This window comes from Zea mays, chromosome 7 (assembly GCF_902167145.1).
Source record: "Zea mays cultivar B73 chromosome 7, Zm-B73-REFERENCE-NAM-5.0, whole genome shotgun sequence".
Classification (NCBI taxonomy): Eukaryota; Viridiplantae; Streptophyta; class Magnoliopsida; order Poales; family Poaceae; genus Zea; species Zea mays.
The window spans coordinates 170,627,531-170,639,959 of record NC_050102.1 but is presented as its reverse complement, the minus strand read 5'-3'; the positions used below and the strand labels follow the sequence as shown (position 1 = coordinate 170,639,959).

At 43.8% G+C, this 12,429-nt stretch overlaps 2 protein-coding genes across 2 annotated transcripts; both read right to left on the bottom strand.

The window, feature by feature from the left end:
• Positions 1–390: 390 nt before the first annotated feature.
• On the bottom strand, positions 391–1,927 carry LOC100280995 (uncharacterized). Its single transcript, NM_001367155.1, has 3 exons — positions 1,717–1,927; positions 1,396–1,567; positions 391–700 (listed from the first exon to the last, which is right to left on the bottom strand). Exons 1-3 carry the CDS (start codon positions 1,763–1,765, stop codon positions 655–657), a joined length of 267 nt encoding a protein of 88 aa, NP_001354084.1. The 5' UTR covers positions 1,766–1,927; the 3' UTR covers positions 391–654.
• Positions 1,928–4,238: 2,311 nt separating this feature from the next.
• On the bottom strand, positions 4,239–11,588 carry LOC100382399 (Putative MO25-like protein). The gene is made up of 11 exons (NM_001175144.1): positions 11,132–11,588; positions 10,347–10,508; positions 10,077–10,195; positions 7,614–7,688; positions 6,886–6,979; positions 6,745–6,804; positions 5,733–5,801; positions 5,140–5,238; positions 4,811–4,855; positions 4,627–4,729; positions 4,239–4,413 (listed from the first exon to the last, which is right to left on the bottom strand). Exons 1-11 carry the CDS (start codon positions 11,255–11,257, stop codon positions 4,355–4,357), a joined length of 1,011 nt encoding a protein of 336 aa, NP_001168615.1. The 5' UTR covers positions 11,258–11,588; the 3' UTR covers positions 4,239–4,354.
• Between the last annotated feature and the right edge of the window lie 841 nt (positions 11,589–12,429).

The window sequence follows — 12,429 nt, the reverse complement described above, 5'->3', positions numbered from 1 at the left end:
AAAACACTGTGGCCAAACTCATGAGTTGGCAAAGGCCCCTACCACCATACTGACACTGGTCTTTCGACAACAGGACGTTGTTAATAATGACTCGCTGTTATACTGAACGTGTCCATCACAAAGCTGGATGCCTCACGCCCTCACGCAAGAACGGACGCTGACCAGCAAGTCAAACACGCAAAAAGCTAACCAGGTTGCCTCGAGCTTCTAGAGAGAAGCTGGGATTTTTTTTTTTCTAAACAAGACTTCGTCCAAAATGCCAGGTCAAATAAGTCGATCCGAATAAATTGCGCTACAGTCGAACATCCTACGGAGCGCTACGAATCATGTACGCAAGCGAAACGTGCTCGGCAACAGAGTAACAGCAAAGAAACGCATCCATGCGACAGGTAGAAGAAATACAATAATCCCAGGGTTGAACTTGAATCCCACCAGAAACACGGAGCATCCACAGAATACACACCAGCCCTAGTCTAATCCAATCGACATCGACAGAGTACCAGTAGTCTCATAACAGAGAGAGAGAGAGAGAAAAAAAAAAGAAAAGAGGGCGATAACGCAGGACAAAGCTAGAATAGCACGGCCCAGTTCCAGCTCTTCCGTAAGCTGGTTGCTTCACTTGCAGCCGTGTTGGACCCGGCACGGATGGTTCCGTCAGAAGCAGGCGTCCAGGAGGCAGCAGCAGCAGAGGGCAGCCAAGCTGTTCAAGCAAGAATACAGTCAGCCATTTTACATAAAGTAAAGAAGAGCATATATTCCCGTTCCAGAATATGCGTTGTCAAAGTGCACAACTAAAGATCACTATGATGATGAGCTTTAACACGCTTCTTCCAAACGCCTAGCCATCAATTGCAATAATATTCCGATCTCCAATTGTGGTCATATGTTAAATCTAAAGTGGGTGCTACGGCGTCATCTATCTCACTGGTATTAGCGCGTCAACAGAAGTATTATCATCCATTCAACCAAACCTACCCAAAAAAACAAAGGAACTGGGCAACTGGCAGCAACCCAGCCGTTGGATAGCTATCTCCACCGAACCGAACGCATGCAAAACGGCAGCAGAAAAATGTGACCGCGGGAGCTCGCAATCAGCACCGCCAGTCTCAGATCGGACGGCCTAGGATACCTCATTACCTTGCGTGTAGCAACCGACACGTCGCCACGGCAAAGCCAGGCGACCCACGTGGGCGGCGGCTCCCTTTTCCAAGGGTGGTTCACGCGTCGAGTCAAGACCCCACCCACGCTACAGCGGCCAAGGCGCGCACCAGCACGGCGGCCGCCGGCGCCGGACGGATCTGGCCGGTTAGCCCCGACTACTTTTGATCTAATACGGCGAGGAAATTTCGAAGAGCGGCACATGAGTGGAGGGAACGGGGAGGATGAAGAACATACCATCCTTCCATGAAGGAAGGCCCGCTGCTCTGCTGCTGCTGTGGAGGCGGCTGCGCGTACTGCGGCGGGTAGCCCTGCTGCGGGTAGCCCTGCGGTGGGTAGCCCTGCGCCGGCGGGGGGTAGCCGGCCGGCGGGTACCCCGCTGGCGGGTAGCCGTCCTTCCCCGGGTAGCCTGGAGAAATCAAGATCCACAACCCAAATATAATAAGATAATTAGCCTTATTAAATATCCCTACCACGGAAAGCGAGCGAAGGAACACAAAGGTTCGGACGGAGATAATAAAGCAGATGGATCGAGGGCGGGAAGAGACGGTGTCGCACCTTGCTGCGGCGGGACGCCGACGGGGGGCTGCTGGCCGTAGTAGCTCATCTTCCTTTTCCTTGATCGGAGGCGGAGCAGGGTCAGGGGAGCTCCTGCTGCTTCGGGTTTGGGGGGCTCGGGTTGTGAGTTGTGACGGGAATACGGATGGACGATGGACGGAGCCGTCGGGTCAGGCGGTTTTATAGAAAACAAGGGAACGGAACGGCGGCTGTTTGATGTTTCCTGGTGCTTTCTCCGGGTGGCCCTCGGGCGAACCGCGTCGGGGACGTGGTGGTGGCCCACGGTCTGGCATGGCTGCTTCGTCCCTGCTGGTGGGCCGTTTTGCAAATCATCTTGCGCGTCCGTTGCTGACCCGGCTTTTGTTTGGCTTGCCGTTGCGTTTGCGTGTTAGTCGCCGCAGGACTGCAGGAGGGAGTCAGGGAGTTGGGCGGAAAGCAGGGGTGTGTCGTGCGCGGGGCACGGAAGCGTCCCTGTCACGCTCGCGCTTCCGTTAAGCACGCTCTGCCCAGCTCGCGTTCCTGCCCGTCTTTTTCACAATTTAACCCTTTTTAAATTTCATTTTTACAAATACGCTCTTTCTATGGACCCTTAGGTCGACACCGTCACTATTAACGCTGACCTACAACGTGTCGGCGCGCGCTTTTAGCCTAGCTCGACTTCCCACGACCTAGCCTCTCTCACTCTCTCCAACTTATAGATGCTCAAAAGTGTCGGACTACCGGGCCAGTTTAGGGCATGACACGACCTATAGTGCCTAGGCACGACACTAGAGATGGCAACGGGGACCCGATCCCCGATTCACCGCGTGAAATTCCTTTATTAGGGGGTGAGATAAGAAAGTTTCTTCCCATATGGGGATGTAAACGGGGAAAAAGTTCCCCCAACGGGTAAACGGGAACGGGAATGACCATCCCCGTTCTCCGCGGAGACCCGTTAAACTATCATGTGACGATGTTTTCACGTAATAGTTAATGATAAAAATAAATAATTATCTTGTCAAGAGATCAACCGTTATACAAATACATTCATTTTAATGTACACATAATGATTTTTACTTGTAACAATGTGTATAAGTGACAATGTTTTATATTAATAATAAATGAAGTACGATCTAATTATAATTTAAGCGGGGATGGAATCCCTGATGGGGATTTGTCTCATGGGGAACGGGGATGGAGAAGAAATGTCCCCCGCAAGCGTTTGTGGAGATCTCCGCGGAGAAATTTTTTCATCGCAGGGACGAGTATAGGGAGCTAAAACCCGACGAGTAATTCCCCGTTGCCATCTCCACATGGCACGGTCGGTGCCAGGCCTATACTGGTACAATCTAGTGGCTAGTGTCGTACATGAACCGTCTCGAGCACACTAGACCGGCACGGGCATGACCCGATTAGCTCCCAGGCACAGTAAGCTTGTGTAACACCCTGAATTTGGGTATAAAATTTCTTTCTAAATAACTACCAAATTCATGTGTTACTCTTGTATCTCTATCTTTTCCTTTTGAGTAGATTTAGCTTAATTAGTAAGGGATTAATTATTTATTTTTGTCAAAACATTATGAGTCATGAAATGTTGCATCATGCTGAGCTTAAACATTCTTTAAATTGTTGCATATGTTTGAATTTGTTTGAATTTGAAACTTGGTTTAAATTTGAATTGAAAATCCTAGAGAAAATAAAAAGAAAAGCAATGAGAAATTTCCTGGAAAAAGAGAAAACCATTTCAGCCCAAACCGGTCTAGCTCGGCCCAGCCAGGCCGCGTGCTCCCTCCCTCTCTCTACCCAGTGGAGCCGCTCTGTCGATACCAGTTGCCCTCGTCCGCGCCCCCTTTCCCTCTCTTCCTTGCGGGTCCGTCTCATCAACGTGATGGGGCTCCCTCCGTGCGCTCACTCCCTCTCGCTGCACCGTGGGACCGTCCTGTCAGCTCCGCTTTCCTGCGAATGTCAAGAACGTCAGGAGAAGAGATGTCAGAGATTAGGAAAAGAGATGTCAGAGATTAGGATAAAAGACGTCAGGAGACACGTTTTTTGGCGTCGAATCATCACTTGGCGTCGAGGCGAACATAAATAGGAACGGGGTAGAGAGGGACGAAGCATTTTTTATAACCAGTGATACGATGACTAATTATCCTTAACTCTATGAGGACGTACAAAAGTATATTTCCTGGAGCACCTATTTTGCTGTTGCTCCACCTAATTAGAGTTGGACAGCTCCACATTTTTTTGAAGCAAGGTGCCAGAGTATAAGGTGTTTGGAAAACGATCGGTGGAACGATGAGCGAAACCGTCCCAAACACCCCCTTCTAATACTCCCGTCGCCCTCAGGGGCAAGTGCGAGCATCAGGTCATGCACCTTGTTTGGGCGAGATTAGATATTATGCCTTTGTCTCATACAGTATTTGTCTCTAAATCCTTCAATATTTTGTATCAGTGGAACACGCCCATAAAATAAGGGCATGGATAACCACAAAATCTATTAAAATTATCACATTTGCTGGCAGTATCCAAGTACTAGAGTCAATGAGTAACATTGTTCCTCTTGGTCCAACAGAATATTACACAGAAGTTTATTATTTCACATGCACTTTCTTAGCAAAAGAAAATTCATCACAAAAACTAATTACAACCTCAAGCATACTCAAAGTGCCGATATTTCTTTTATGACTTGCTCCTTGTCTGCTTCAAACTGTTCATCCTCTGATTCACAATACAGTGATAAGGTTAGCTAATGTCAAACTGTTATACTGGCAGATTAAATCCAAATAGTAAACGACTACAGTGACTAAATTAGATCAACACTAAAAACAGCTCAGGCGGCTGAAAATATAACTGAACCACGACTCCACACCTAAGGTACTGTGAGTAGATAAGCAAGCAAACACACAAACGGAAGTTAAAGCAGGTATATACCTTTGTCAATCTTGAATCCAGCAAAAAACCGAAGTAGCTTGCTTCTATTGGTGACCAGTATGTTCACGACCTCAGGCGGTTTGTTTTTATTCGCAGCAAACAGCTGCGATGCATAATGTACAATAAAAAATGAGTTTAAGCGAACTTTTGTTGACAAAAAAGATGTTAAGGTTGTTAAACATACCTTGAACACGTGAAATGCTTCAATTTGAATATTTTTACTCGAATCCTGGCAAAATAAACACTAAAAAGTTGAGAGGGGCGGCAAATAGTACAAGGACTTACTTGAAGGGTAGAACGCTTCAAGCGTGGATGACATGTACTACCTCATTCTAATTTTAGGTTGTTTTGGCTTTTCTAGATACACATTATTTTATTATGTAACTAGATATATCATTATCTAGGTGCATAACAAAAGCTATGTATCTAGAAAGCCAAATGGACCTATAATTTGGGACAGAGGGTGGTAGATTGTAAGGTCAAATTGCCACTAGCGAAATAAGGTACACTGACCCTTAAGAGATTCATCAAAATCATAAGGTTGTCTTTGGAGCTAACATAGCGCATCATGACTGCAGCATTTGATCTATCCAGCAGCATATCTCCCAACAACTGAAACGAAAAGATCATTACATGAGAATCTTGATAAAAAATTTTTTGCTCCCTCTGTTCTACAACATCCGTGCATAGCAGATCCGTGTGAAAAAAGTAAGCGTTGGTATTAAGCAAAAGAAATAATGTGAAACAACTATCCATCCGCCTGTAAAATAAAATAATGGGGACATCTCTCTTTTATCGGAGCATTGAGTTCATGTGAAGGAGTGGAAATACTATGATAACCAGATCATTGATATCTTCATTGGATAATACGCTTTTCTCCCGAGGCTATAGACAAGTATGGTGGAACGAAGGGAGCATATAAGATTTTGAAATTATTCATAATAAATTAATAATACATAAAAAACTAATTATGGTACAAGAAATCAAATGATCATAGGTGTTTTCCATGTATCTAGAAAAGCCAAAACAAGCTATAATTTAGAATGGAGGGAGTACATATAAACAAAGCAGAAACAAAACGGATCATAATACGAAGGTAGCAGTACCTTGATAGCTTGCCTTTTTGTTATGTAGTTGGTTGATGACAGCAACCTAGAGTTAAATTCTTCAAAGAACTAAGGAATGAAAATGAAAGAGGGTTAAGATTAGAAAAGTAGAATTGCACACAAATAAATCATGGTGCTAATTACAACATATCAAGTAGACTAGAATAGGCTATGATGCTAGCCAAACTAGGGACTGAAAGCCAATTATCCAAGGGAAATTTGGATCCATACCATTAAAAGATCACCACTTTGGATCCATACCATTACTATCTCACTTACATGTGGGTCCACATGAGTTAATGACATGTAGGGTCCATGGTATATATCTAAAGTTTGGATCTTTTAATGGTATAGATCCAATTGTTCCATTATCCAAAGGGCCGTCTACATTAATTTCTGGTGGTTCATAACTAAGATCCATCAATACAGAACTTCCAGTAGTTCACCACTAGGGTTTAATCCTCTAAGAGGGATGTTATGATACTTATATCATTGGGGGGGTAACCATTGCCAGGAACATAGCCGGACATAGTCGACTTGGAGGATGACTGAAGTACTTGGGGGAATTAAATTGTTTGTTCTTTCTTCCTTGCCTTCTCTCCTTGGTACATCACCTCGCTTATATATAGAGGACTCCTAGGACCTAAGGAACGCTCAATCAAATCATATCCAATCCTATCTCAAATTGACCCGAATTTAATCCTATCTCTAGCCGATCAAGTCCCTCTAATTGATCATGTGGCCCCTGGCCCCCTAATTAATGCCCCATCACAAGGGCAATACAATGAATTCAGCTCGCCAACAATTTGACGATCTAACTAATTCCATCAGTTTAGATCTAACTAGAGACAATAGTAAAACCAGGTAGAGATTGAAACATTCAACCATAGAATTTAATGTTGCACTACAACTTCACGAAGATCATATATAGTTTGAATATATACGAGGAAGAATACAAATTCATTGTAAACGAAATAAGATTGAATAATGTTCCCAAGGTAAAAATGCTGACCCAATCATAATTGTTGGAGAGAAATTCAGCCACGGTTGCTTTATGCCTTGTCAACAGTTCCTGCTTATAGTAGCATAATATGACCAGACTAGACCACAATATATGAAAAGTACTTATGAGTTAAAAAATGAAGCAACTTGCCTTAAAGGTAGCCGAAGCATCAGAAGCTATGTCAAAATTTGGAAGCTGTATATAGTCAAAGAACTTCTTCATGTGTTCAGACTCTAAAACATACCTGTCAATGAACAAGTTCTATAAGAAAATAGCACCAAAAGTCCACAGGAGCTTCCAACTCCAACAAAAATTTTGCACTTATGGATCATGGATGTCTAGCTTAGTAATCTTTATTTAATTTATCATTTGTTTTGATAACCTGTAATATCCTGTGGACAAATACAAATAAAATCATGAATTTCTCTAAATCATTCATAGTGATTCTAGACGTACACAAAAAAATTCCGTATGATAAAGAACCACACTGCTAATATGCACACCCTTTGTTGAATTGGGTGCGATCAGACATCTATCAGATATAGGAAAACAACTAAGAAAACATGGAGCTGCTATATGAAAGGACACCACCAAAAAAATGACATCTGCAAAGCAGGCATTCTGCCACATGCATTCCTTTTATTAATTAACAACTTTGATGTTCTCTGCTGCTCAGAGACTTAGAAATAGAGTTCTATTATGGTAAACGAGAATGTATATTTGACAAATAGGGATTTCCATGGATGGTTCTTGAATGAGCATTTTATGGGCATGACCGTCTTTGCTAATGATACAAATGACGTGATGCTTGAATCTTGATCAATCAAGTGATATATAAATATTAACGTACTACCAAAATTTAAAATCAGTAGTATCACCTTGCAATGCTTTGGTGGCGAATACATTCCCTCAACATAGCACCATAATGTAAAGCGATGTCCATGTTCTCATACCTGTACGGCAAAGAAATATATAGGGGAAGATCAAACAATGAGTAAAATAAATAAAGCTAATCCCATATTACACTACACAGCTAATTCCAGTTCCAGAACAAGCTAATGAGACGTTACAAAACTAAAAACACATAATTTTTGTGCTGTAATGCTATACGGTGATTTTCACCTCTGCACACCATAGTTGTAAATGCGGTAAAGCGACTGACCCCCTTTTTACCTTTTAAGCGAGAGGACATATCCAGTGCACATAAAAACTTTGTGCACATGGTGCACATATTAAATCACCACTATCTATCCCAGATATAACGTCTCTGGTTGATCATTGTAATTTACAAATAACACTTTCCACCACTACAGCCCACCACGTCGGAGGGTGTCCTTAGCAAATAAACCAAACAACTACAGACGTTAGATCTAAAATGAGTGATGATGATTTAATATGTGCATCATGTGCACTAAAATTCCATGTGCATTAGATACGTTCTCTTTAAGCGATAAGGCGTAAGGAGAGGCGACGCCTTAAATGTAGTTAAAAATAGAAAAATATTAATATATAAGAAAGCATTTAGGATAAAAACATTAATAAAGAAGAGAAAAAGAAAAGGAAAAGAAAAAACTAGTCCCATTAAATCTAGGGTAAGCCCATTACCTCTCCCTCTCTCCTAAGCCTTTTCATCTGTCTCCTCAGTCCACAGCTGCACGACTCCATCCTCCCAGCAGCCGCTCCCTGTCTCCCCGGCTCCCCGCTAGCGTTTCTCTCTCTCTCCCCGCAGGCTCCCTCTCTCCTGTGCCGGCGTCGCTGTTCTAGGGTAAGCCCACTACCTCTCCCTCTCTCCTAAGCCTTTCCATCTGTCTCCTCAGTCCACAGCCGCACGACTCCATCCTCCCAGCCGCCGATCCCTCTCACCCCGCTAGTGTTTCTCTCTCTCCACGCAGGCTCCCTCTCTCTTGTGCCGGCGCCGCCGCTGTGCTGGAGCTGCCGCGCGCCGCTGCTGGAGGAGTCGTCGCCGCACCATGTTGGAGGAGCCACCGTCACGCCATGGAGGAGCCATCGCGCCGCTGCTATAGCAGCCGCCGCGCCGCTGGTAGAGACACCGATGGCCTCTCCCACTCACCTTAGGTGCCGGAGTAAGGCGAGCAGGACCCCTTAAGTTACTGGGGCGCCTTACCGCCTAGGCGACACCTTGACAACTATGATGTGCACATATTTATAAATTCAGGTGTTAACTAACATACATGATCAATGTTATCACGTTGTCTAGTCAGTCTTCATCTCACCATGGGAACGACCAGGCAACTAGTCGCAGTTAAGTTGTGCTCAGCAGAGCGCGCATATGGCCGTGCAAAACACTGTTTTGCACTGTTTATAGAGGGAGTTTGAAATAGGGAGTGAGATAGGATGTGGGATAGGGATACTACTAGAGATAGCCTTAGTCGTCAGCCAGGGCAGTGGCGTAGTTAGGATTTATAGTTAGGGTGGTTCATCTTAGATCTAAAACCAAATTATAGGATGGTCCATGTACAATCTTTGTAATTTTATATAAATAGTATCTACTACAGTTTAACCTTGGATTAGATTTTAGGGTGGTCCATGGAACACACTGCCACCGCTCTGCCTATGGACCAGGGCGCTAGTTAGCGCTGGTCGGTCATAGTCGTCCTATATATATGAAAGCTAATATACCAAATATATTATGGATATACTATATGTTCTAGAATATAAATCAAGCATGCAGATAACTCTAGGGTGGTGGGTGCATGTAGGGTTGCAAATTGGCTGAAAAACATGAGCCCAAGTGGCATAAGCCATCCCAGATGCAGCCCATGTTCGCAGCTGCCCAGCAATTCCATGCTGTTGCTGGTCGACCAACTAATCGTGATTAGTCGATAACTAATCAGATGGCCAGGAAACTGATCACCTTAATCGAGTCGTAGCCCCTAGTTTAATCCAGGATACCAACTAGGACAACTAATCGTGATTAATGGGACGACTTTATAGCACTGCATGAACATACAAAGTAATATAATCCATCAAATGACAATAAGTCGATAACCGTAAAGTGTTAAATTGAAGTGTATAAGGGGGGAAACATTCTTCAAATACAGAGATTTAAGCACCAAGAAAGTATCTGGGGGATGAAATGCAACCAAAATCAGACCAAAGAAGTCTAAGAGCATGCAACAATTATGTTTCAATGGCCTCATTTAGTCAATCAAAGAGTCAGGAACACATGGATCAGTGAATACATGGATAACACTAATAATCTCAAAGATAAAACTGAGTTAAACAAGCAATATAATAAATGTTTCCAATGATTTATTTCGATAAAAAAAGGAGAGAAAACTAACCGTCGTTAGTTATTTTTTATTGGACAGTAGTCTTACCCTAAAATTAAAATGTCCAAGAGATCTTTATTTGACTCTAGGTACTCAGACGCTACTATCTTTGAGGATACTTGCTGTCTTTGCAAGTTTGCAACAACTTGAGTAGCATCTTTCCTAGTCTGCAACAATCAGAAGTAGAGATACATCCATACGAATGTATCAGTTTTTTTGTGTAAAAACGATAACAAGAGGGGTATGTATTATGTATGTAATAAAAGCTACTCCAGTAGTACTGTCAATCTACATGCAAAAACAGGTCAAATTACATACCTCCAAATTTAGTTTTGGAAGATGTATGATTAATAGCCGTAAAGTGTTCTCCCTGAAGAATTCTTGGGTCAATTGTACACATGCTTCAGTTACAGGCTCTGATTCACCATTGCCGTAAAGGATAGACTTCATATCCCTGATATTTTTGCTTAGCTCTGTCATCTGCATAAACTCATCCTTAGGCACAGTTCATTCTAAAGGATATAAGACATTGTCATTTACAATCTGTTTTTCTTCTTCCAATAGACGGCCACAGGCCTCTACATGTATCCAAAGGTTCAGATATAGCATATAATTATGAGCATGAAGCTGTTCGTACAACGTGCAGGGTGGTGGTTGGCTGGTGGCAACTTAGACAGAATTTAGGTGTTCAGGGTATCCATGTATTACATATGTTTGCTTACAGATGTTCATACCCACTAGTAACTCTGCAATGAATTATGAACTTTTGGTGACAAGTTGACGGCTGATAACCTATGAGATGCTTATATTTGTGCCAAGTATTATCATAACTATGTAGATCAGTTCTGCTGAAACACCGAAGACATATTTCTAGGAGTTCCACGAGATATTCCCCCTATATTTGCTACAATTTGATCACAAATGACATAAAGGAAACTACGGCACTGTGGCTGCCAGCACTATTTCCACCGCGAGATTAGTGTTATGCACCACAAGTTAAGTGAAGTTCAGCCCACATTCACGCGCAATCAGGGTCGAACCAGCGGGCAAATGGGGAATCGAGGCCACCAAATCCCTAGACATAGGGGCAGACCCGATCTCACCTTCTCCTCGCGCTTGGCATCGCCGCTCCTGGAGTCCGAGTGGAGGTCGAGGTAGACGAGGCACTCGCGCGTCTGCCGCACGATGTCCACGGGCGTCCGCGGCTTGGACTTGAAGAGGCCCTTCATCTTGGCCCCGTCGTCCGCTGCCGCCGCAGCCGCGGTCAGGCGCGGCGGGGAGGGCAAGGGCGAGGCCTTGGGCCGCCTCCGCCCCGCCGACCCGAACGAGAAGCAGCCGCGCAGGAACGCCACGGGGTCGCCGCGCGAGAGGGCCCTCGTGGGGCCCTGCTCTCCTCCACGCGGGGACGGGAGTTCGATCGGAGCGCGGCGAGCGAGGGAGGGAGAGCGCGGACGCGAGGGTACGAGGGCTCGAGCTCGTGCCCGTGACGCGCTGGGTGGGGACGAGGGGTGATCCGGTGATGGGCAGACAGAGGGCGGTGGGGCACGAGGCCGAGATCCCTATCGACCGGTGGTAGGACGAGGCCGGTCGCGTTTCGCGACACTTCCTATCCTGCCTGTGCCTGTCAACGTCTCGCTGTCTCGGTCTCAGCTTTGCGCTCTGTGCTCTACGTTCCTTTTCTACCGCCGCCTTCTTCGCACACCATCTTTGGATTCAGTGGCGAAGACGAGGATCCTTCCATGAATGGATCAACGCAAATCCACGTCTCCACGGCCGTCCATGAATGTGATTTGGTATTTATGTTGAATCGTGATCAATTAATAGCGTGTTTGTTTGAGTAATGATCATCTTTTTACTCATTTTTTTGTTTGATTTATGAAATAAAATAAATTACCATTTTATTTTTATAAACTAATAATTAGTAATAATATGATAAATAAGTTCATTCACCAAATTTATGAAATGTACTCATGATTCATCAGCTTATTTAGAATGAATTGATTCTTTAAAATAAACACCCTCTAACTAAACGGATTAGTGTAACTAGAATAGCATTTCTTAACGTGAAAGTCTGGAGCATCAATTTAATCACTTCATGGCTGGTCCATTTCTTGCTCACATAGTTATAGATCTTATGATCATCGCCTTAAGTCGGTTGTATATTTAAGAGCCCGTTTGGATCATAGGGACTAATCTTTAGTTCCGTCACATCAAATGCTTGAGTACTAGTTAGAAATATTACATATAATTTAATAGGAAAACTAATTACATAGATAAGCACTAAATGGTAAGACAAGTTTATTAAACATAATTAGTCCATAATTCTCTCGTGTTATGCTACAACAATTAGTCATAGATTGATTAAGTTTAATAAATTTATCTTATCGTTTAGTCTTTATCT